At 41.5% G+C, this 25,905-nt stretch overlaps 1 protein-coding gene across 1 annotated transcript in view; it reads left to right on the top strand.

Moving 5' to 3' along the window:
• Positions 1 to 24,291, top strand: part of LOC149442055 (myosin-4-like) — a 56,096-nt gene extending 31,805 nt beyond the window's left edge. Inside the window, exons 20-39 of the mRNA XM_089656576.1 lie at positions 1,439 to 1,694; positions 2,417 to 2,659; positions 3,256 to 3,432; positions 9,045 to 9,190; positions 9,457 to 9,547; positions 10,610 to 10,999; positions 11,581 to 11,707; positions 12,156 to 12,274; positions 12,370 to 12,566; positions 12,688 to 12,871; positions 13,006 to 13,171; positions 13,275 to 13,399; positions 13,726 to 14,034; positions 14,259 to 14,462; positions 16,117 to 16,242; positions 16,582 to 16,752; positions 20,523 to 20,627; positions 22,798 to 22,893; positions 22,991 to 23,125; positions 24,180 to 24,291. Of these exons, the coding sequence (XP_089512702.1) occupies positions 1,439 to 1,694; positions 2,417 to 2,659; positions 3,256 to 3,432; positions 9,045 to 9,190; positions 9,457 to 9,547; positions 10,610 to 10,999; positions 11,581 to 11,707; positions 12,156 to 12,274; positions 12,370 to 12,566; positions 12,688 to 12,871; positions 13,006 to 13,171; positions 13,275 to 13,399; positions 13,726 to 14,034; positions 14,259 to 14,462; positions 16,117 to 16,242; positions 16,582 to 16,752; positions 20,523 to 20,627; positions 22,798 to 22,893; positions 22,991 to 23,125; positions 24,180 to 24,200 (3,388 nt within the window). The 3' untranslated portion in view covers positions 24,201 to 24,291. The remainder of the gene's footprint in view (positions 1 to 1,438; positions 1,695 to 2,416; positions 2,660 to 3,255; positions 3,433 to 9,044; positions 9,191 to 9,456; positions 9,548 to 10,609; positions 11,000 to 11,580; positions 11,708 to 12,155; positions 12,275 to 12,369; positions 12,567 to 12,687; positions 12,872 to 13,005; positions 13,172 to 13,274; positions 13,400 to 13,725; positions 14,035 to 14,258; positions 14,463 to 16,116; positions 16,243 to 16,581; positions 16,753 to 20,522; positions 20,628 to 22,797; positions 22,894 to 22,990; positions 23,126 to 24,179) is intronic.
• The last annotated feature ends 1,614 nt before the right edge of the window (positions 24,292 to 25,905 follow it).

Here is a 25,905-nt window from a genome sequence, read left to right as displayed (position 1 = left end):
TCTGGTGATCTCCATTTATTTACAACTTTATTAAGTTTTAATTATGCCCTGTAGAAGTTTCCCCTAAGGTGATCCAGGCTCAGGACGTTCCTCAGGGGTTACAGAAAAAAAATCTGATCATATATAAAAACGCCCAACTTTTCACTTCTGTGTTAGTTCAAAGGTCACCAAACTGTCTTTTACTTCAGCCACTGTGAGTACACAAAAACTGCCTTCATATTCATTTGTCAAAAATTAGCAGAAAGCTGAAATCAGGCTTGCAGTGGGAGTGGCTGCTCTGTAAGCTGATGGGCAGAAAGTGGAAGTACTAAGGTGAGCTCCCATGGGGGGATATATCAAGGTAAGCATCACCAGTGCGTGTCAGGGATCCTCTCGATCCCTGCCGCGATGGTCCCGGCGCAGGCACCCTGCACCGCCCTGTGCGGGGACACGGGCACTAGTTTCGGGCCAGCCACGGCGTTTGAGTTCGCGCATGCGCAGTAGAAGCCGCGGCTGCCCGCTGGGCACCAATGGCAGCGCAGGGCGGGATATTTAAATGTCCCTGTGCTGTCATTTCAGTGCCTTCTGGTCCTACCTGTATCCTCAGATCTGAACCTGTGCCTTGTAAGTTATTTGACCCGGATTGCTCTTGACCTGCTGATTTCTCCTGCCCAGACCCTTGCTTTGCCTGACCTCTCTTCCTGAATGCCCCTCATTAGATTTGACCTACTGTTGCTGACCTGGCGTGTGACCCGACGATTCTCTGCCTGCTCCCTTGTACCTTACCGCCCTCTACGTTACCAACTCGGCCTGTCTGACTTCGCACTTGCTCAGCCATCCATCCATCCCATCGGGGTCACCCGACCTCCTTACATTTGGCTCTCCCTGGTTGGAGCCCCTGGCGAACACCCCTACCACTGACAGGTGTGCTCAGTAGTGGCAACCTGGTCCTGGGGTACTACAAGTCCATCCCCACCATCAGGGGCCCTGGTGAACAAGTACCCTGGGGCTTAGACTCCGCGCTCTGGGCGCGCCTGACCAGTGGAGTGCTAGTGGTGCCGTCCGGCGGTCCCTCACAGTGTGTGATGTCACTACTATGGTGTAATGTCATTACTAGCCTAAGGGTGAACTGCAGGGCAATGAATAACTGTGGAGGGAAATTAAAGTGTAAGCTCTTTGGGTGCAGAGACTGATGTGAATGTCTCAATCTTCTTTGTACAGCACTGTGGAATATGTCAGAGCTATTTAAAAACTGCATTTTAAAGCGATTGTGAATTTTTATAGTACTGAAGTCTTCCCCTTCCACAAATCAGCCATGTGAATGTGGTCATGAGCCTTCCGATCTCCTCGCTTGCAATGTCGATCTGCCTTTCACAAATAAAAGTAATTTGCAAGTTGATGGATTATGTAGCATTCCTTATTATTACAGATCTCATTTGTGATGTGTTTGTTACAACAGAGATGCCATCACGACCATCCAGTACAATGTCCGATCTTTTATGAACGTCAAACATTGGCCATGGATGAAGCTGTTCTTTAAGATCAAACCTCTTCTGAAGAGCGCGGAGACTGAAAAGGAGATGCAGAACCTGAAAGAAGAGCTTGAGAAAACCAAGGATGAGCTGGTCAAGTCAGAGACCCGGAGGAAGGAGGTAGAGGAGAAACTGGTGGGCCTGACCCAGGAGAAGAACGACCTCCTTCTTCAAGTCCATTCGGTAGGTGGAAGTGCCACTGTAGCTGATGCCTTATTTGATGTTTGTGTGTTCTGTTAATTAAAAAATGAGGAATATTTGAAATAATCGGAATGTTGGCTTAGTGTTGCTGCTACTGGTCAATCTCACTTCTCTACTGCTAATAAGTAGACATAGTGAGGATGACCGCATAGTCTGCTTATTTGACCTACTTGATAGTAATTTTAATGAAGTACTTAATGAAGTGTTATGCTGCAAATACCTTTCAGGTTATTTCTGAATTCTGCTCTGCTGGTGTCACTTCAGCCAATGCTAAAGACTAATGAGATGGTAATTTGCAACTTGACAGATATTTAACACCCTCCTGATCCTATGCTGAGGTTCTTTATGGAGGATGAAACACTTTTAAGATGTGACAAAAGTCACAAAACTGTTATTTGATGGCTGTACCACTTTTCTGTTATGTTCCAGGACACGCAATACCTTCTTCCTTCCCAAATAAACTGTAAAACCATCAAATTAAGAGAAAAAAGTGATCTTTCAAGCCCACAAAAATTGCAAAAAGAAAAAGTAGACACTTTTTTGCTGAGATGTACATTTGTATATTTATATCTGTGTTTTAATGTGATGTCGTAGGGGTAAAAAAATGAGGTAGTATAATGTGGGAAGACAATTATAAATTATTTTGTTTGTGGTCTCCATCTTGTAATCCATATTGAACGTCATATCTTTTCTCTGTAAAATAGGAAGGTCAGAATTTATCAGATGCTGAGGAAAGATGTGATGAACTTATTAAGAGTAAAATTCAGATGGAAGCCAAAGTGAAGGAGCTTATGGACAGGCTGGAAGATGAGGAAGAGATGAGCGCTGATCTAACAGCAAGAAGAAGGAAGCTGGAAGATGAGACCAGCGAGCTGAAGAAGGACATTGACGACCTGGAGTTGACTTTGGCCAAAGTAGAGAAAGAAAAACACGCTACAGAAAACAAGGTATGCACTGCTGAAAATATTATTAAATGTTCTGTTCACTGCTAACCAGTGATGAGGCAAATGTACCTGGGTTCGGTGTGCGGGGATGTTCTGTAACATACGCCAAAGTTTTAATGTTAATCCAAACCCCACTGAAGTCAATGGGAGCCAAAACTGTAAAATCACTTCTGGCCATTTTCAGGCCAATGGATTGTCAAACAAAGGGCAAGGGGAGCTGGGCACTGCCCCAAAGAATATTTACCAACCTTCTTTTTTTTCTTAATTGAATTCAGTTTGGAACACCTCTTTCAATAATCTTTGATGATGATCGGGTATGGCTTTTAAGGAGAACCCCATGCAAAAAAACAACAAGAATAGTTGTGGGGCCACCACACCAAATTTTGTACCAGACCCTTTGAATCTGATGTGACTTCCTGTTGCAACTGAAGGTTTGTCTCAGTGAATGGACAAATAACCCATTTGGTATGCCCATTGGCTGAACAAAAAGCAATATTTTGGACCGAATCTTACTTATTTTTTTGGACTTACTTTTGGGAGAAGTGAGTTGACTGTGGTTTTAACCCATTTTTGTGACAATTGTCATAATTTCCTTTCAGGTGAAGAACTTGACTGAAGAGATGGCTGCCCTGGATGAAGCTATTGTGAAGCTCACCAAGGAAAAGAAAGCAATACAGGAGGCTCATCAACAAACTCTGGATGACCTTCAGGCTGAAGAGGACAAGGTCAACTCTCTCACCAAAATGAAGCTCAAATTGGAGCAGCAAGTGGATGATGTAGGTGATCACGAGTATATTTACGTCATATAGAAACTAAAACATCAAATCTCAGTGTGTTATGGATATATTTGATTCAGCTACATAGTTTAGGCTATATTTGGCACCTACAAAACAACTATATCCGGTGGAAACTATAACAGATAATATAGCAATATCTGTTCCCATTTTTTGTTATCTTTAGAAAAAGTCCAAATATAATCTAATGATCATTTTGGTTGTTTTTAAATATGTGCTGGGATTCTTCTGTTAGGTCTTGAATTTATTATAAAAGGTTATGTGTGTAATCAGTATTACCCTGAAACAACGTTTATCAGACGTAACAATTAGAGATGAGCGAAGAAATGAAAAATTCGATTCGGCTGATTCGGCGAATTCCAGTGTGAAATTCGATTCGATGCGAATTTCTTCGCTACGAAGATGACTTATAAAAAGGGTTTCTAGGCTTCAGAGAGCCTTTAAATTAGTGCAGAACACTGTACCTTTAATTTAAATGCCCTTGGAGATGAGGAAGGAGAAGGAGAAGGAGAAGGATGAGAAGAAGGAGAAGGATGAGAAGAAGGAGAAGGAGAAGGATGAGAAGAAGGAGAAGGATGAGAAGAAGGAGAAGGATGAGAAGAAGGAGAAGGAGAAGGATGAGAAGAAGGAGAAGGAGAAGGATGAGAAGAAGGAGAAGGAGAAGGATGAGAAGAAGGAGAAGGATGAGAAGAAGGAGAAGGATGAGAAGGAGAAGGATGAGAAGGAGAAGGATGAGAAGAAGAAGGCTGAGAATAAGGAGAAGGATGAGAAGAAGGAGAAGGAGAAGGATGAGAAGAAGGAGAAGGATGAGAAGAAGGAGAAGGAGAAGGATGAGAAGAAAGAGAAGGATGAGAAGGAGAAGGATGAGAAGAAGAAGGATGAGAAGAAGAAGGATGAGAAGAAGGAAAAGGATGAGAAGAAGAAGGATGAGAAGAAGGAGAAGGATGAGAAGAAGGAGAAGGAAGAGAAGAAGGAGAAGGAGAAGGATGAGAAGGAGAAGGATGAGAAGAAGGAGAAGGATGAGAAGAAGGAGAAGGATGAGAAGAAGGAGAAGGAGAAGGATGAGAAGAAGGAGAAGGATGAGAAGAAGAAGGATGAGAAGAAGGATGAGAAGGATGAAAAGAAGGAGAAGGATGAGAAGAAGGAGAATGATGAGAAGAAGGAGAAGAAGGAGAAGGATGAGAAGAAGGAGAAGGATGAGAAGAAGGAGAAGGATGAGAAGAAGGAGAAGGATGAGAAGAAGGAGAAGGAGAAGGATGAGAAGAAAAAGGATGAGGAGAAGGAGAAGGATGAGAAGAAGGAGAAGGATGAGAAGGAGAAGGAGAAGGATGAGAAGAAGGAGAAGGAGAAGGATGAGAAGAAGGAGAAGGATGAGAAGAAGGAGAAGGATGAGAAGGAGAAGGAGAAGGATGAGAAGGAGAAGGATGAGAAGAAGGAGAAGGAGAAGGATGAGAAGAAGGAGAAGGAGAAGGATGAGAAGAAGGAGAAGGATGAGAAGAAGGATGAGCAGAAGGAGAAGGATGAGAAGAAGGAGAAGGATGAGAAGAAGGAGAAGGATGAGAAGAAGGATGAGAAGAAGGATGAGAAGAAGGAGAAGGATGAGAAGAAGGACAGTTCTGTGACAGTTTCTGTCTATTTCTGACAGTTCTGGGACATTCACTCCATACAGCGGTTTCAACCGCTGTATGGAGGGAATGTCATAGAACTGTCAGAAATAGACTATTAATGACAGTTCTGGGACTGTCCTTCCATGCAGCGGTTGAAACATTGTATGTATTTGTTTCCATAAATGGATCCATTTATGGAAACAAATACATACAATGTTTCAACCGCTGCATGGAAGGACAGTCCCAGAACTGTCATTAATAGTCTATTTCTGACAGTTCCATGACATTCCCTCCATACAGCGGTTAAAACAGCTGTATGCAGTGAATGTCCCAGAACTGTCATAAATAGTCTATTTCTGATAGATCTGGGACATTCACTCCATACAGCTGTTTTAACCGCTGTATGGAGGGAATGTCATGGAACTGTCAGAAATAGACTATTAATGACAGTTCTGGGACTGTCCTTCCATGCAGCGGTTGAAACATTGTATGTATTTGTTTCCATAAATGGATCCATTTATGGAAACAAATACATACAATGTTTCAACCGCTGCATTGAAGGACAGTCCCAGAACTGTCATTAATAGTCTATTTCTGACAGTTCCATGACATTCCCTCCATACAGCGGTTAAAACAGCTGTATGCAGTGAATGTCCCAGAACTGTCATAAATAGTCTATTTCTGATAGATCTGGGACATTCACTCCATACAGCTGTTTTAACCGCTGTATGGAGGGAATGTCATGGAACTGTCAGAAATAGACTATTAATGACAGTTGTGGGACTGTCCTTCCATACAGCGGTTGAAACATTGTATGTATTTGTTTCCATAAATGGATCCATTTATGGAAACAAATACATACAATGTTTCAACCGCTGCATGGAAGGACAGTCCCAGAACTGTCATTAATAGTCTATTTCTGACAGTTCCATGACATTCCCTCCATACAGCGGTTAAAACAGCTGTATGCAGTGAATGTCCCAGAACTGTCATAAATAGTCTATTTCTGATAGATCTGGGACATTCACTCCATACAGCTGTTTTAACCGCTGTATGGAGGGAATGTCATGGAACTGTCAGAAATAGACTATTAATGACAGTTCTGGGACTGTCCTTCCATGCAGCGGTTGAAACATTGTATGTATTTGTTTCCATAAATGGATCCATTTATGGAAACAAATACATACAATGTTTCAACCGCTGCATTGAAGGACAGTCCCAGAACTGTCATTAATAGTCTATTTCTGACAGTTCCATGACATTCCCTCCATACAGCGGTTAAAACAGCTGTATGCAGTGAATGTCCCAGAACTGTCATAAATAGTCTATTTCTGATAGATCTGGGACATTCACTCCATACAGCTGTTTTAACCGCTGTATGGAGGGAATGTCATGGAACTGTCAGAAATAGACTATTAATGACAGTTGTGGGACTGTCCTTCCATACAGCGGTTGAAACATTGTATGTATTTGTTTCCATAAATGGATCCATTTATGGAAACAAATACATACAATGTTTCAACCGCTGCATGGAAGGACAGTCCCAGAACTGTCATTAATAGTCTATTTCTGACAGTTCCATGACATTCCCTCCATACAGCGGTTAAAACAGCTGTATGCAGTGAATGTCCCAGAACTGTCATAAATAGTCTATTTCTGATAGATCTGGGACATTCACTCCATACAGCTGTTTTAACCGCTGTATGGAGGGAATGTCATGGAACTGTCAGAAATAGACTATTAATGACAGTTCTGGGACTGTCCTTCCATGCAGCGGTTGAAACATTGTATGTATTTGTTTCCATAAATGGATCCATTTATGGAAACAAATACATACAATGTTTCAACCGCTGCATTGAAGGACAGTCCCAGAACTGTCATTAATAGTCTATTTCTGACAGTTCCATGACATTCCCTCCATACAGCGGTTAAAACAGCTGTATGCAGTGAATGTCCCAGAACTGTCATAAATAGTCTATTTCTGATAGATCTGGGACATTCACTCCATACAGCTGTTTTAACCGCTGTATGGAGGGAATGTCATGGAACTGTCAGAAATAGACTATTAATGACAGTTCTGGGACTGTCCTTCCATGCAGCGGTTGAAACATTGTATGTATTTGTTTCCATAAATGGATCCATTTATGGAAACAAATACATACAATGTTTCAACCGCTGCATTGAAGGACAGTCCCAGAACTGTCATTAATAGTCTATTTCTGACAGTTCCATGACATTCCCTCCATACAGCGGTTAAAACAGCTGTATGCAGTGAATGTCCCAGAACTGTCATAAATAGTCTATTTCTGATAGATCTGGGACATTCACTCCATACAGCTGTTTTAACCGCTGTATGGAGGGAATGTCATGGAACTGTCAGAAATAGACTATTAATGACAGTTGTGGGACTGTCCTTCCATACAGCGGTTGAAACATTGTATGTATTTGTTTCCATAAATGGATCCATTTATGGAAACAAATACATACAATGTTTCAACCGCTGCATTGAAGGACAGTCCCAGAACTGTCATTAATAGTCTATTTCTGACAGTTCCATGACATTCCCTCCATACAGCGGTTAAAACAGCTGTATGCAGTGAATGTCCCAGAACTGTCATAAATAGTCTATTTCTGACAGTTCTGGGACATTCACTCCATACAGCGGTTTCCGGCAAAAAGTGTATGTGCAGAGTTCCTCTATTCTGCAGATACACTTAGAGGAGCTCTGCAGATACACTTAGAGGAGCTCTGCACATACACTTTTTTCCGGTTTGGAATTATTCTTATTTTCATCCTACTTCTTCTTCTTCTTCTTCATCCTCATCCTCATCCTCTTCTTCTTCTGAGGATGAGGATGAAGAAGAAGAAGAAGAAGAAGAAGAAGTAGGATGAAAATAAGATTAATTCCAAGCCGGCAAAAAGTGTATGTGCAGAGCTCCTCTAAGTGTATCTGCAGAGCTCCTCTAAGTGTATCTGCAGAATAGAGGAACTCTGCACATACACTTTTTGCCGGCTTGGAATTATTCTTCTTTTCATCCTACTTCTTCTTCTTCTTCTTCTTCATCCTCATCCTCAGAAGAAGAGGATGAGGATGAGGATGAGGAAGAAGAAGAAGAATGAAAAGAAGAATAATTCCAAGCCGGCAAAAAGTGTATGTGCAGAGTTCCTCTATTTCTGACAGTTCTCTCACAGCTTCTTCACATGTACAGCGGTTGAAATATCTGTATCCTAAATGGAAACTAATAGATACAAATTGTATCTATTAGTTTCCATTTAGGATACAGATGTTTCAACCGCTGTACATGTGAAGAAGCTGTGAGAGAACTGTCAGAAATAGAGGAACTCTGCACATACACTTTTTGCCGGCTTGGAATTATTCTTCTTTTCATCCTACTTCTTCTTCTTCTTCTTCTTCTTCTTCTTCTTCATCCTCATCCTCATCCTCTTCTTCTGAGGATGAAGAAGAAGAAGAAGTAGGATGAAAAGAAGAATAATTCCAAGCCGGCAAAAAGTGTATGTGCAGAGTTCCTCTATTTCTGACAGTTCTCTCACAACTTCTTCACATGTACAGTGGTTGAAACATCTGTATCCTAAATGTAAACTAATAGATACAATGTTTCAACCGCTAAACATGTGTTCCTTCTGTCAGAGAACTGTCAGAAATAGCGGAGCTCACTGCAGGGACACTTTTGCCGGCTGATCGGGAAATGTTCGATTCGCGCACCCGAAGTAGGCAAAATTTCGGTTTCGACACGAATCGAATATTTCCTGAAATTCGACTCGAATTCCGGTTCGCCTAGTTCGATTCGCTCATCTCTAGTAACAATGCCACATACCCAATTTATGTTATTTGCGCAGATTTTTTTAAGAAAGGAATATTCACATTTTAGGCCTGATCAGCATTGGTAAAACAAATATTGAGATGGAAGTATTTTATATCCATAACGAATACAGAAAAATGTAATTGTGATGTATTTTGTTTTCCAGCTTGAAGGAACTCTTGAGCAGGAAAAGAAGTTACGGGTTGACCTGGAAAGAATCAAAAGGAAACTAGAGGGGGATCTAAAGCTTTGTCAGGAGACCATAATGGATCTGGAGAATGATAAAGTGAACTCAGAAGAAAGGGTTAAAAAGTATGAAAACATTTTAACACTTTAGTAATGTGATCAAAAAATTTTTTTTTTCAAAAAGAAAGTCATAATAATTCCTCAGCTAGACATCAGAATGTGTTCTAGTTTTTGTAAACCTCAGAGAACTTTGACAGTAATTCCTGATTTGGTTATTTTAAACTCTGGTAATTCCCATCCAAACAACAAAGGGCAGTTAATGTAAATATTGACCTAATCTGTTCACAAACTGACAAGATTAATTTCACAGTTTACCTGTCTAATTTTCATAGGAAGGACTTTGAAGTAGCCGAGCTCCAGAGAAGAACTGAAGATGAACAAGGTTCTAACACCCAACTGCAGAAAAAAATTAAGGAGCTTCTGGTATGCTGTTTCTTTTCTTTATGGAATTGTATGGGTTCCTTTGATTTTAATAATTAACATCACCTACATCACAAGAGCCATGGCACATGGGCCATTTGCAAATATTCCTTTTTATTCCTACAAGAAAACCAGCAGTGATACCTAATAACAATAAAATATCTAGTAGTAGGTAGTCACATTCACTTGTAATGGACTCCTTTCAATCCACACAATATGATCTGAAAAAACTGCGATTGAAGAACGTCGCACTCCCAACCCGACCGAAGTATGTGTACAAATGCAGTACAGCCTCAGACAGCTCTGCCCGACAAACCACACACCCCCTGCATTTTGCCCCACCCACCGGGGCTTTGTCATAGAGGTCCGGGGGAATTGGATTCTCCCCTTGCTTAAAGCGGTGCTCCAAGTTCTATCCAGGACCTCTATGGCTAAGCCCCGGTGGCATGGTTTGTGGAGTAGAGCTGTCTGTGGCCATCCTGCATTTGTACACATATTCTGGTTGGGTCTGGAGTGCAGCGTTCTTCCAATACAAGGATCCTGTCACTGTTAGATAAGTTAGTTCACATGCTAGTACCCCTATCTCTGAGGACCAGGGGGATTGAATTCTAACCTTGCTTAGAGCAGCATTCCAAGTTCTATCCATGATCTGAAAAAATGTTTGCTTAATTTTGGTTGGTCACATTCTACTTTAACATATTTGACTGGTCACTTATCAGAATCACAACTTTTGTAGAATCCAAATACAACTTTTTACACTAGAAGTCACCATACGTATAATACACCTACATTACTGTTGTGTCTTTACTGATGGTCATTGCAAAGTATTATATTCAGAAGTGTCCAGTCTTGATGTTGCCCTTTGTAGCCCAAAGAAGCAGACATCTGATAAGAAAGTTCAATGAACATTCCATCTACTGCAAGTTGTGTTCTCCTGAACCTTGCCATCTATCTGTCATTCAGAAATCCATGGTGATATACATAAAACACTTTGGAAAACAATGAACTAAAAAGTCAGTTACACTACTTTAACCTCCATTAAAGCACATCTGTCCTTTTCTTCAGGCCAGCAATGAAGAACTGCATGAAGAGATTGAATCAGAGCGAGCAGCTCGAGCTAAGATTGAGAAGCAGAGAGCAGAACTGTCCAGAGAACTGGAAGATATCAGTGAGAGGCTGGAAGAAGCTGGCGGGGCGAGCGCTGTCCAAGTGGAAATGAATAAAAAGAGGGAATCTGAATTCCAAAAGATACGGCGAGACCTGGAGGAATCCACATTGCAGCATGAATCAGTTGTGGCCGCTTTGAGGAAGAAACAAGCTGATGGAATGGCGGAGCTGGGAGAGCAAATTGAAAACCTCCAGCGTATCAAGCAGAAGCTTGAGAAGGAAAAGACTGAACTGAAGATGGAGGTTGATGATCTTGCTGGGAACATGGAGTCTGTGGTCAAGTCCAAGGTGAGAAACACAGATGGAGTCCAGATAATTAACCTTTATGAGCTTTTTGGATGTCCTATTCTACAGCCATGGCCATTAATTTGGAGTTGTTCAACCATTTGGGGTCATAACAGCCTCCACTGTTCTAGGAAGGCTTTCTAAAAGACTTTGGGGTGTGTCTTTTGGAATTTGTGCCCATTTGTGAGGCCAGGTACTGATATTGGACAAGAAGACCTGACTCACAATTGGGATTCCAATTCATCCCAGAAGTGTTTGGTAGGGTTGAAATCACAGCTCTGTGTAGGTCACTTGAGTTTCATAATCATATGATAGATAAACATATGATAAATATGGTTATAGTACAGCCGTAAGGAAGGTCTGAATGGTACTCTTTATGTAAACGCCAAGCAGTATCATCAGTCTCTACCAAAGTTGGTAATTCTCACCACAGCTGAGTAACATGAGAGTGTTTCTACCCAAAGTTGGTCCATTACTTCACTCTTAAAAAGCCAAGTATTGATTTCATAATGTTGAAATGTTGTAAAACGTGATATTATTACCTGGTATTCCCAAATTGCTTAATAACTCTATCCTTAATTTAGGCCAACCTAGAGAAGACGTGTCGGGTTCTGGAGGACCAATTCTCTGAGATAAAGGCTCAGAATGAGGAGAACCTGCGACTTATGAATGATCTCACAACCCAAAAAGCCCGCCTGCAGAATGAGCATGGTTTGTATGTTTAACTGAGTATGATATAAAATTAAGCTGCTGGTGTGCAAAATGAGAGGCAACCAAGGGGTTGATTTACTAAAGGCAAATAGGCTGTGCACTGCAAAGCACACTATAAGTTCACTTGGGAGCGCACTGCAAGTGCACTGAAAGTGCAGTTGCTCTAGATCTAATGAGGACATCCAAGGAAAATAAAGAAACTGCTTTTTTTCTTGTACATGATTAGATAAAAGAAATCATCAGAGCTTCCCTTTGGATCCAAAGCAAATGCACTTGCCGTGCAAAGTATATTTACCTTTAGTAAATTAACCCCCATAAGTTTCACTAACTGTGTAAAAACACTCAGAAATATATGATATATTTTTCCCAATTTTTTTGCTGAACTATTTTTTAATATTTTATGGCACCTAATTAATTTTTTCTTTCTTTATATTTTCTGATTCTATAGGTGAACTAACTCACTTGTTGGAAGAGAGAGAAGCTTTGATTTCTCAGCTGACAAGAGGCAAAATGACCTTTACCCAGCAGAATGAAGACCTCAAAAGATTGCTGGAGGATGAAACAAAGGTATGACATGGTGGACCACCCACCAACTGTGAAGACAACCAAACAAGGATTTAAAATAAAAAATATCATGTCGTTTGTTTATTTATTTTTATCAGGCCAAGAGTGCCCTTGCCCATGCTCTCCAATCTGCTCGCCATGACTGTGATCTTCTGCGTGAACAGTATGATGAGGAACAAGAGGCCAAGTCAGAGTTACAGCGCACATTATCAAAGGCCAACAATGAGGTTGCAACGTGGAGAACCAAGTACGAAACTGATGCCATCCAGCGTACAGAGGAGCTAGAGGAAGCTAAGTAAGTAACAATACATAGTGTTGCCAATAAAAACATTTGAAACCCGAACCAGCATAACAACTATATATACATAAGTAGTTTTTGGAGGACTGTGTCATTCTTCTATAATGCTATACCTTAGGAAAAAACTTGCTCAGCGTCTACAGGAAGCAGAGGAACATGTTGAAGCTCTCAATTCCAAATGTTCATCTCTAGAGAAGACCAAACAGAGGCTTCAGATGGAAGTTGATGACCTAATGATTGATGTAGAGAGGTCAAATGCAGCAGCAGCAGCTTTAGACAAAAAGCAAAGGAACTTTGATAGGGTACATTCTCATATTGTTTTTTGAAATACCTTTTTATTAAGAGCTTGAACTCTCCTAAGAGAAGGAAAATGTAAAAAAAATGTAAACAATATAAAATGGTTAGTCCCCAAGTAATGGCCATTTTTGTGCTCCAGGTTATAGGTGAGTGGAAGCAAAAATGTGAGGAGTGCCAGACCGAGCTGGAGCTCTCTCAGAAGGAATCGAGAAGTCTGAGCACAGAACTTTTCAAACTGCGTAATGCCTATGAGATGGCCCTGGAGCAGCTGGAAACAGTAAAACGAGAGAACAAGAATCTCCAACGTATGTGTCAGTTTTGCTCAGCAAACCCAGAATTTCTGCAGTTTCAGCATCTGGATAGTGTAGGAGGTGATATTAATCTTCCTGAATTCTGTCATTACTGTAGAGGAAATATCAGACCTCACCGATCAGGTTGGAGAGACAGCAAAGACCGTCAGTGAGCTGGAGAAAGCTAAGAAACAGGTGGAGCAAGAAAAAGCTGACCTGGTGTCTGCTCTGGAGGAAGCTGAGGTGTGTGATAGATATACTGGTGCTTTTATATCAACTAGACTTTTTATAGACAAAAAAATCTAGTTATACAGTAGTTTTGTAATACAAACGAGTTATTGGGCCGCATGCAGCCACATGCAGGTAATTTGCTGTTACTTGAGGTCTTTTAGACAAAAGATGTGACAACAACACCTTAAAAATGTAAGGAGATAATATATCATAGATCTTAAAAAAAACGTCTACAGTGAGAATTGGTAAAGCAGGATGAGTTGTACAGTGGGTTTTGTAGCTGCATCATCCTGATCACTATAAATAATCCACAATGACACAATAAATTCTCTATTCAGGGAAGTCTTGAACATGAAGAAGCCAAAATACTTCGTATCCAGCTGGAACTGAACCAGGTAAAGTCAGAGGTGGACAGAAAAATTGCTGAGAAGGATGAAGAGATTGACCAGCTGAAGCGGAACACTCAGAGGACCATTGATGCCTTGAACAGCACTTTGGAATCCGAGGTCAGAAGCAGAAATGATGCCCTGAGATCCAAGAAGAAGATGGAAGGAGACCTCAATGAGATGGAGATGCAGCTGGGTCACTCCAACCGACAGGTGGCCGAGAGTCAGAAACAGCTGAAGAACCTGCAGGCCCAGCTCAAGGTCAGTGATACTGGTCATATTCTCTGTGTACAATGTAATGTGATTTTATTGTAATGTGTCTAGGTAAAATGTTGTAAAAGATGAATGTTTTATGACTAAATGTATCAAGAGGTCCAGGCCTCTGTGGCTCTAATATTCTCATTGGCATTGATTTTGTATAGTTGACTGTAAATGGTTGTTCTTTAATATACAAATATTTGAGGTAAAATGTGTTTTCATCACAGGACTTGCAAATACAGCTTGATGATCTGGCCCATGCCAATGAGGACCTTAAAGAGCACCTGGGTTTAGCTGAACGTAGGAATAACTTACAGCAGACGGAAATTGAGGAGCTGCGAAATGCTCTGGAGCAAACAGAAAGAGTTAGAAAACTGGCAGAACAAGAGCTGCTGGATGTCACAGAGCGTGTGCAGCTCCTACACAGCCAGGTACAGTCCAGCCTGGAGAGGTCATCTTAGGTCAGATGTAGACCTGTGTAGGCTTACATGTGCTTGGTATGGCCATGTCTAGTCAAGCAATTTTCTTGGCCTTGTTTAATGATATCCTGGAATGAGCTGAACCTATTACATGACAAGTGACTTTCCCAATTTGCTCTTAAAAATTATTTTGCCTTATTCCTTCTCTGTGTTACTAGTGAAGGAGGTGGATGCCCTCATTTTTGCACTAGAACCAATCAACAGGGTTGATATACAGGTCCCCACCATTCATGTACCACCCTGTTGCCGAATTTTGTTGCATTCCAACACTGCACTGATGAGCTGTTTGTTTCTACCAAACATTGCTAGAACTGACGAAGGCCTGCACCAACTGCTCTAAGAAGGAAGATGTATGGCACAGTCAAAAATACTCAAATCAAACGAAACCAGCCATTCTCAACCTAGGTTCCCTGGAACCCTAGGGTTCCTCCAGACATAACTAAGGGTATCTTAAGCTGTGGCTGATTGACCTTCCATCTGATGGTGTCTGGATAATTCAGTGCCCAATGCCCCATGGGAGCACTACCAGCATGACCCCAAATATCTTTTTAGCCATTGGTAAAGGTGGCATTGTAGCCACCACTGTAAGGGTTCTTCTCATTGACCACTAGTTTTGTGTCCTCCAACTTATCTCTAATACAGTCTCCGACCTCCCACTTTTTGTATTTCTATTCCCGACCCCAAAGCTCAGTGGAGCACTGGAGTACAGAAAAGTAGGAGCTTGGATAACGGATGAGTCAGAAGATGTCATCTCTACTGACCGCCAATGTAAGGGGCATTATCCCATTATAAATTGATTTTAGCAGGCGTTCCCTGAGACCTAAAATTTATTTTAAGAGTTCCTTTGGAGAAAGGTTATACTAAACTTTCATAAATGTAGTTGAAGGTAAAAAATTAATAACCACTTACATGGACCAGTTTGGTTTAACAGAAATATAATTTTCCCTTTCTTTGTGAACATCAGAATTCCTTTTTTAATTCTTCTTTTTCTAGCTGTAAAGAAACCTTTCACCTTTTGAAAAGGTTTATGTGCACATCTGCTTCGCATCAGTTTCTGTGAAAGACTACTGTATATTTCACAGCTGTTAGAGTAAAGAACCCTCAGAAGGTGAAAATTAAGTTTTTCGATTTTCCAACCACAATGGGTGCCTATGGGTCTTTTCTGGTTACCTTAAAGTACACCTATGCTCAGACTTTAAACTGGATATTTAACTATTTACATATTCTTAACATGCAGTAAAAGAGCATTAAACAAGCCACCACTGACCTCTCTAGCTGCTTTTAATAATAATGTATTAATTCTCAAAGATCCTTGAAAATCTCAATAAAGACTCTAAAGTCTGCAAAGTGTTTACAGTAGATGGTTAGACGACTGGAGTTATGAATTTTGAAAATAATTGATCCAGGGACAGGTTCATCTAAAGCAAATTTTCTATCTATTCCCTTAAGTTATATCTTCTCAAGTATTCAAAAGTGTTTACATAACTTTTCAGTCAAGGTCTTGTCTGTCCCATTGCCTATGTTACTCAAACACAAACATACAGTCTGTCCTCCCTATGTATATGTAGCTCTTTAGTAACCATATGAATGTATCTGAAATATTTAGAACACGGGTCTGATTAACGCCAAGAAGAAATTAGAGGGGGATGTCAGTCAACTCCAGGGTGAGGTGGAGGATGCCATCCAGGAGATGCGTAATGCAGAAGAAAAGGCCAAGAAAGCCATCACAGATGTAAGATATTGTAAAAATTGTCTGTCTTATCTCTATATGCTGACTTGGACAATAAGAGGACATTGAATAGCGGACAAAGACCTTCCAAATCTTCATTCATGTTTCATATAACTAACACTGTGACTGTACATTATACAGTTTTAAAAGTGTAAGTTGCTTTTTCTTGGGTAATGGCAACAATAGCTTCAATGAAACCCTTTTGTCCCAAAATTACAAGGTCCTTTTCACAAAGGAAACAATCACCTCAAGCAAGGTCCTTTACCCAAAATCTATGATACTGTTTTTCACTTTCTTAGTATGAAATAAGGTTTAACCACATTATCCTGTTGTTCACTTTAGGCTGCCATGATGGCGGAGGAGCTGAAAAAGGAACAGGACACCAGTGCTCACCTGGAAAGGATGAAAAAAAACATGGAACAAACAGTGAAGGACCTTCAGAATCGACTTGATGAAGCTGAGCAGTTGGCACTGAAAGGTGGAAAGAAACAACTTCAAAAACTAGAGACCAGGGTGAGTGGAGCTGCATTTAGATATCTAAATTTATTGTGAGTTTAAATCTGAACATTTCATTGAAATAAAACACACAACTGAATTGAGGAAGCTGTGCCTAACAGACAAGCAGAGGTCAAAGGATTAGCTACTAATTTTGCCTGTGCATACCCTGCAGATGATCTTTTCCCAGTTACTGACTTATCATACCTTCTGCACTGTATCCCTGTTTTATGGAAGCCACCTTAGTAGAAGAGTAGGGCCTTGCTTATTTATATCCCCAATGACTAATGGGGTAATGATAGAGGTGGAGGAAGCACAGATCCACCAAGTGATCAAATCAGAAGCAGGGAGATCCTTGTACTGCAAGTCCTCAGGTACAGTTTCTTCTCCAGCAAGGAGAGCAGTGAGTAGAACTGTAGTAACCTCACTTAATCACTCTCCAAATCTGCTGAGACTATCTGTCAAGATGCGGTATTGTCTAAGATGATCTCGCATTGAAGATGTACAGTGAGGCTGTAGAACAGGTATGCCTAGGCACAGGAAATGCACTGGTATTTTTCAGAAGGAAATTAGAATCAAAGGTAAATATTTCAGGGTACTGCCTATGCTCAATTAACATTTCTAGATGTTCCCTATAACACAGCAAATCTTATGTTTTTTAGTTTAGGTCCAGTTTAACTAAAGACAAAGATCAATTGTTTTTACTACAACCCTGCAATCTGATGAGGTGTGAGGTATGGTTTACAAAACGTCTTCTGGGAACTGCAGCAGTAACTCTGGCAATAATTTAATTGGAAGACATTTGGGCCCAGATTATAAGAAGTGAGCTGTATGACTTAAACAGGTTCTTCGTGGTATTTTTCTTTTTATGTAGTATGCTAACAAAGTGAAAATATTTCTGGAACTACTATAGAGCTCTTGATGAGCACTGTAAGGAGCGTCTCCTCCCATCATCAGATTTTGGCCAGTTTTTAAAGCAAAACTACACTCCCTTTTCCCGGTGATGCTGTGTCTGTGACAAATGCGGTGCCCGACCCCTGCCTTTCTCACCAACTCGTGAGCCAATCTCACACCGTGCTGTCACTTGAGTAACAATGCCACTCTCAGCTGCACCCTACACAAAGATTTTCCAGCTTGCGGGACCACAATCTGTGTGCCAGCAGCCTGAGAGCGATTGTTACTGGGTTAATTAATTATCCCTTCAAACTGCAACCAGATAGCTTTGGGCCTAGCAACCCTTCACAATGTTAGCAAGAACAAATGTGAACAATAAATGTCTGTAACAGGGGCGGACTGACCATTTGGAAACTCGGGCGCTGCCCGAGGGCCCAGGGTCAATAGTGGGCCCCATGAGATGTCCCTGGTACCTTTTTCATAGGCTTTTTTGAGTTTGGGCAAGGACACAGGGGCCCCATGATCCCCTATTGCCCGGGGGCCCCATAAGTTGTCAGTCCGCCCCTGGTCCGTAACATACACTGTCACCACAGACGGATATATTCAAAGGATTATTACATATAGTAGCACTCTTCAAGAGACAGGGATTCTTTAGTTTGCATTAAAAGCCTTGGAGATAATTTTAACACTTTTCAAAATAGGATTTATTAATGAAAAGGTGAAATAGTTAAATTAAAATATTTACAGGATGGGATGTTACAAAGACATAAAGAGAACAATAATGCAGCAGAGCAATAAAAGAAAGTTCAGAAGGCAGAATACTTGCAAAGTCTTGGTTTAAGCAGAGTCCAATTGTCCGAGCAAAAACATTGCCTTGGCTCTCAAGTCTGTTAAGATGTTCTTTGGTTGAGGTTAACCTCTTGGCACCGGCCGAACGCAAATGTGCGGCCTCCCGACATCTGCGCGGCTCCCAGCACACATGTCCGGTACTCACAGAAAGGTCCCGGTCTCCTCTTTCGATCAGGACCTTTCCCGATCATGTGACCGCCGTGAGGGCGTGTCACATTGGTCACATGACCCCAAACCCCGCCTCCCAGCTTCTGAAACCCTTAAAGGGCCAGGAGGCACCGGCGCCAAGGGGTTAAACACGAGCTAGCTTACTAGATCCTGTCAGTTCCTTTCTATGATATCAAAGGGGTGTCGCCCAAGAACAACTGACCAATCATTCAGTTTACGGATGAGTGCTAGGAAATCACCAAATTTTTTGACCAAGTCCCAACTACAGTTTCATACTAATATTAACAACTTCCAATACGTGCAGGTGGTATTATAGCAACTGGCAGATTGATATTTAGAATTATATTTTGAACCCAGGGATACCAAACACAGCATACTTTTGTCACCCAGGACTGCTTTCTCTCCTTTCCTATGTACTAACACAGTCATGTATGACCTTGATTTTTTCGGTATGATATTCCCTTTTCAAATACTGTATATACCTAATATTAATGTGCCCTGTTCCTGTTGAATTCTATGAATTGTATATGGAATTGTTAAGTTGTGGAATAGACGTTTTATGGCACGCTCTGCATTCATTGAGCCTTAATGGCTTTACAGGTCATGTGTGACAGCTTGACTAAGTTTTTATTGTTTTATGATAGGGCAGAGGAAAGTGTTTTCCATGGTTAGTGGAAACAGACATCCTGCCAAGACTAATTAGCCGTTTACAGCCTGGCCAGCTCTGTGTTTTCATTAAGATAAGAGGTTCTTTTGAAGTTTATTAAAAAATACTGCTACAAATTCCATAGTTTGCAAGGGATGGGGGGGGGGGTGTAGGAACACTTCTTATGAAACCAAAATGCTGAGACCGTAACAAGATAGCATGTCACGTGCAGCTCCATGTCTCTGTTGTGCACAATTGTTACAGTGCCCACAAACTCCTTCACCGACATCTTTCGGGTTCAGGATCTTCAATTGGCTTTGCTGGGCTGGAATTATGTAATGGCTACGCTCATGCAGGGAATTTCTTTCATCCCACCACCTGGCAGATGCTGGGATTGTAAACCTCTTATGAGCAGCTCAGTGTACATTGTCAAAAAGATTGTAAGAAGTAAAAATCTTTCATTTTAGAAGAGACACAGGATGTCCCTACTGGAAGATTTCTCCTCTATTCCTGTTCTGGTGACAACTCAAATTTCCCATTAGTTTGTGTCCTGCTAACAATGGTCACCAATACAAATGGAAAAGGTGAATTTCCCTAATGAGGGTTTTACAGGGTTCTAACCCTTCCACACTCTATCCAAAAGAATTAAAAATATGTATTGGGGTAAGACGCTAGTTGGGTCCATAGTGAAAAGTATACCTTATGGCGCCGCTCCAAGCTATGGAATGAAGGCGAGAAGCAAGTGAGAAGACGGGAGCATGAGTCCAAGGGATTCCAGTGTCAGCCAATACAAGTGAAGGGTTGGACGCTGCTCAACCGACCTCAGGAGTCCAATGTTGAGGAATGGCCTCAGCCGCCTATCTGGCCACGCCCTGTGATGCTTTTCTCCCTGACCGCTGGGGCTTGGTCACAGAGCTCACTAGTTGGGTCCAGTTAATATCTTCTTCATGGAAGGAGAACCAAAAATTTGAACTTTCAAACAGCATTAAAAGTATCTCATTGGTGAAAAATAAAAGGTGAAATAACATGTAATCTGGCTAATAAATGATAAGTATAAATTCCCACCCCATCCCACCCAGTGATTCTGGAATATTTGGTCCATTCTGGCCAAAGTCCTTTAACTGGCCAAATCTCAGCTTCTTTTACTATTAATAAAAGTCAAATTTCCTTGTTGTGTCTGTGTCCTGGTATGTTTTTATCATAAAAATGTTTGGTCATGTGACTCTCACAGGTTCGTGAACTGGAAAATGAACTGGAGGCAGAACAGAAGCAGAGCAGCGAAAACACCAAGGCATACAGGAAGGTGGATCGAAAACTGAAAGAAGTGATCTATCAGGTATGACACTGATACATTTCTGAAGACAGAAGCTGGAAACATCAAACATTGGAACCCAGCCACTATATAGATAGGTAAGGATGTGGCTTCAGCCTAAACTCCTCCTGGCTATGCCACCCCCCCCCCCCCACGGAGCTTAATCATAGAGATCTCTTTGATTAAACCCTGTAGGCGGGGTGAAACATGTCAGAGGGATATAGCCAGGAGGAGTTTAGGCTGAAGCCGTATCTTTACCTTTCTATACAGTGGCTGAGTTCCCGTGTGCGGCGTTTCCACCTTCTGTCTTCCAATCTGCCATTGCTAGCCTGGATGAGCTTTTTTAAATGCCAGCACCCAATCTGTGCTTTGGACTGCAGGGGAAGGTTTTGTAGTGTTTTGAGTGACATTTTATGTTCTTTGTGTATGGGTCTGAATGATACATTTCTGTCTTTTCTCATATATGTACACATTTGTACAACTCTCCATCCATAATTGGCCGTCTATAGATGTAGATGGGTCCTAAGACCTAATATGTCCACTTACTGACTTGGCAGAATCCACAGACAGGTTAACTCATCAATAGGACACAGCTTAGCTTTATTTCAGATAATTGCAGAGAATGTTGTTCTAGTTTTTTGAAGCGTAAGAAGACAAAGACTTCCCTAAAACCTGGGTTAATCATTCGCACTGCGTAAAGAGGCTGTTTGATCCTGTCTTCTCTTATTCTCCCCTTCTTCTACTGTCCTCAATCTATCTGCTGATAGTACAGAGTCCTAGGAGTCACCCTGCACATGCTCAGTTTAGTGTGTATGGCTAGAGAGGGTTTTTTTTTTTTTGGGGGGGGGGATTCTTTGGGAGGATGCATGTGATCAGCACAGGCCCAATCAGCACTGTCCAGACAGAAAGTTGGTCAGGGGTTATCCAGCCTTATAGGACAGTCAGAGCAGAATGCAAACTCCTCCTGCAAGCTTTAACCAGTGCTCAGCTGGACACTGATAGAAGTCACAGGACTGCTATATACCGCTGATGAGAAAAGGCATTTAGCAGTTTATATTTACTAAAATAATTGCATTTCCATGTTCTGTGTACTGTGGGAGACCAGATATAGTGAATGCAGGGACCAGGGAGACCAGATATAGTGAATGCAGGGTCCAGGGAGACCAGATATAGTGAATGCAGGGTCCAAGGAGACCGGATATAGTGAATGCAGGGTCCTGGTAGACCAGATATAGTGAATGCAGGGTCTGGGGAGACCGGATATAGTGAATGCAGGGTCCGGGGAGACCAGATATAGTGAATGCAGGGTCCTGGGAGACCGGATATAGTGAATGCAGGGTCCGGGGAAACCAGATATAGTGAATGCGGGGTCTGGGGAGACCAGATATAGTGAATGCAGGGTCCGGGGAGACCAGATATAGTGAATGCAAGGTCCGGGGAAACCAGATATAGTGAATGCAAGGTCCGGGGAAACCGGATATAGTGAATGCAGAGTCCTGGGTTTAGTAACACTTTAACTATTTAACTATGCAGCAGGGTGAGGCAGGTTATGTCTAGATAAAGACTATACTACGTAGAGACAAAACGGTGGAGACAGAGAAACCTACCAAATATGATAAAGACACATTAGACAGGCTGCTATAGCTTCCTTGAGTCTTTCTTTCTCACTCTCCACTGTATCATTATCATCAATGATGACCACGTTTTTTGGGTGACATCAATATGGAAACTGTCCTGGCACTGCATCTTCTCCTCTCCAGCTCCTCTTTCTGGTGGCCTCTACTAATCTTTTAAAATACGTTCTTTTATCTATTTAATTTTTTCTTTTATCTATTTAATCTCCTGGTGCTCTCGCTATATGAGAATAGAAGGTTAAGATGTTCAGTATATTGCAAGAAAATAGGACATAATAGACAGGTGGCTATGGTAGCACGATAAATATAAAAGGGAGAGGTATATTTCCTTGTGTCATCTTTCACGCTCTAAACCATGCCACTATAATCAATTATGGCCAGGTTTGGTGGATGGCATCAATAGTAAGCTGTCCTAACTCCGTGTCTTCCGGTTCTTCTCTCTGGTGGCCTCTTAGAATACTTTCTGATATCATGTAATCTTCTGGTTGTCATCACTTTATGATGATAGAAGTTTCAGATGTTTTTTTTAATCAAACATTTTATTCCTTCTTATTGACCAGGCAGAAGAAGACAAGAAGAACGTGGTCCGTCTGCAAGACCTAGTAGATAAGCTTCAGGCGAAGGTCAAGTCCTACAAAAGACAGTCGGAGGAATCTGTACGTAGTTATAGTTGTTTAGTGAAATTTGTTCCTATCCAATCAATGACTGCAGACAAAATAAACATAAATATTGTATTCGTTTGTTGCATATTAGGAAGAACAAACCAATGTCCAACTGTCAAGAATGAGAAAACTACAGCATGACCTGGATGAAGCGGAGGAGAGGGCCGACATCGCCGAATCTCAACTTAACAAGCTGCGAACCAAGAGCCGCGACTTTGGTGGGAAGGTGAGCAAAGATTCATTTAAGGGCCAATTCACACTGACTTGCACTAAAATGTATGGAAAATGTATGTACATTTCCATCCATTTTAGTCACGATTTAATGCACTCTGACGTCTGTTGACATACATTTTGACATCCGTTGACATGCAGCATTATGGTGTGAAATTGTTTTTCAAATGTCCTTCTGTTGGTCTGCGTTTTACAGCTGCACTAAAACGCAAATCAACGCACTGGTGTGACTTGGCTCTAAAGGAATTGCCAAACTCATTAATTTTGGTTGTAGTTAGGCAGAGTCTAATTCAGTTACCATATTTATTGATTATTGCCCAAAAGCACTTCTTTTAACATATTTGTTGGCGGTCTAATGACCATAACTTTTCTCCTCCATACAACAGCTGTGAGTGGGATTTAGATGTGCCGCCCATTGTAAGCTTCTCACAGTATGCAATAGAAGCCTGCAACAAGTAAGACTGAGCCTCTCCTCATTCCTGACCTGGAGAAAGTCCAGGATCATCTAACCCTCCATCCTCTGTTGATTGACCCTGTCCTGCCCCTTTCATTCATTGGATTTCAGTTATTTCAGTTATTGAGGCTTGGCATCTTGTATTGGGGGTTTCCTAGGGTGATCTGCATATAAATACCTAGAAACGCCCACTCCTCCAGACTGGCATCCACTAATCAATTCCTGGATGAGTAATGAGGAGCACCTAGAACAAATGATCATATCATTTAAAAAGTCTTCTGAAAGTTTTTGGTTATGTCCATCAGATACAGGCATTCCTTTTTGTGTAAAAGTTCTCCCCCTTCTTATAACTAGAGTATGGATGTCAATAAAATCAGGACGGAATGTCCTAGAAGACCTGATTTAGGACTTGATGGAGAATAGTGTCTCCTGAAAGCACTTTGAATGGCTGGCTGGGTCTGAACCATCAAAGCATTTTGATATTTGCATAATCCCTTTCAAGAGCCATCAAGACTGATGGCTCTTGTGAGGAGTACTCAAGCAGAGTGTGGTCCATTATGGTATTTCAGGAATAACTTGTCTTTCTTCTCTGCAGGGGAAAGAAGGAGATGTCTGATCGAAAATGTGAATCCTACATGTGTCCTGTGAATCGGCCTCTTTTGATGATGCTTTTTAAGAGGTAGACAATAAAGTGGTTTTGCCAGAAAGTGTTTCTGAGTCTTCGTTCCTGGTGTGTAAAGTGTTGGGGTCACTTTATCATTTCAAACAGGAAATCAAACATTAGACCTGCAGATAGTACAGTATGTAGAGTGTTCAGAATTTGTCACTTGTGGTTGGGGAAAAGCCCCAAATTTCTGTACACAACAAGGTGAAGGTGAGGGTTATTGAATAATGCGAAAATGTCACTACATCCTTCCCCAAGAGTGCCAAATAAGAAAGACAGATCAACTACATCCTTTCTCAAGTATGCCCAATAAGGAGGACAGATCAACTACATCCTTTCTCAAGTATGCCCAATGAAGGACTGATCAATTGACCCTATAGAACAGTAGTCTCCAAACTGTGGCCCCAGGGGCCAGATGTGGTCCTTTGCTTGCGTTTATCTGGCCCTTGGGGCACTATTCCACCAACTGACACCAATGATGGGACACCCTACTGTAACCATGAATGGGGCAATATTCTTCTCAATGGTATCAACAATGGGGCACTATTTATACCATTAAGACCAATCATGGGGCACTGATGAATTTTCTAAGCCCACTGGCCACAATCTGGACCACCTAAAGTCTGAAGGACAGTAAACTGGCCCTTTGCTTAGAAAGTTTGGAGACCCCTGCTATAGAAGAAGAACCAAGATAGCCTAATGGGTAAAGGAACATATTATCCATCACCGTTAGAGGAGATCCTCATAGGAACTTAATGAATAGGCCACCTGCATTTATCAAGACAAGTGCCCAAAAATGTTGGGAACTTTATTCATCTATACCCTGACCCTAACCTTGACTCTGACCCATCATCAGGAAGAGTGGAAGCAACATATATACAATGTAACAAAGTTAAAGGCTAACTTCAGGCACGAAAAAACCCTTGCTGTGGCCTCCCACACTACAAAGGTTTAATGTTCAATAAATCTAGGAGGAAGAAGCTGTATTACTTACTTCCTCTTCACTCCAGTAGGCTCCTTCGATCTGTGCAACCAATCCACCACAGCCTCCTCTGTAAGCTACTTTTGGCCACATTACATGCTCACCCCCATCATGTACAATACAGGTCCTGCTTTGTACATGATGATGCCAAGGCTCTACCAACAGACCAGAGCTTCTGACAGAAGAGAGCAGCACAACATAAAGCTGAACCCCAGGATGAGCAAATATTGACTAAATACATTTTTCATGTGTATATTCCCTTGAATCCTGGTATGCTTTGTGTATTTCCTCCAGATCTGTGCAGTAATCCAGTGTGAGATTTCTGCTCTGTGCAGGAGTTTCCTGTAATAAAGACCGCTCACTGCTGCTCTCTCATCTTGTGCAAAGTGACTGGTCTTGTCTCTGCCCCTCATGTAGTTTTCTTCAATTGGTGGAGCCTACTGGCCCATTCTACAGCTTTGCTCTCTGAGCAGGTTATGTTCAGCACAATGATGATGTCACTATTATAAAACCTTGGTTAGCAAAGAAATTTAGTGCACACAAATTGTATTCATATCCTTTATGGCTATTGAGTAATATATTTGAATAAAAATGTGTGCCTGGAGTTCAGCAATAAGAAATGGGCGGGTGACAACTCCACTGTGCGATTTCACTGCAAAATGAAAAGTGTTGTCA

This window comes from Staurois parvus, unplaced genomic scaffold (assembly GCF_062004578.1).
Source record: "Staurois parvus isolate SC_StPar_1 unplaced genomic scaffold, SC_StPar_1.0 ptg000918l, whole genome shotgun sequence".
NCBI lineage: Eukaryota > Metazoa > Chordata > Amphibia > Anura > Ranidae > Staurois > Staurois parvus.
The sequence above is the reverse complement of the archived record's forward strand: the minus strand, read 5'-3'. Positions and strand labels throughout refer to the sequence as shown.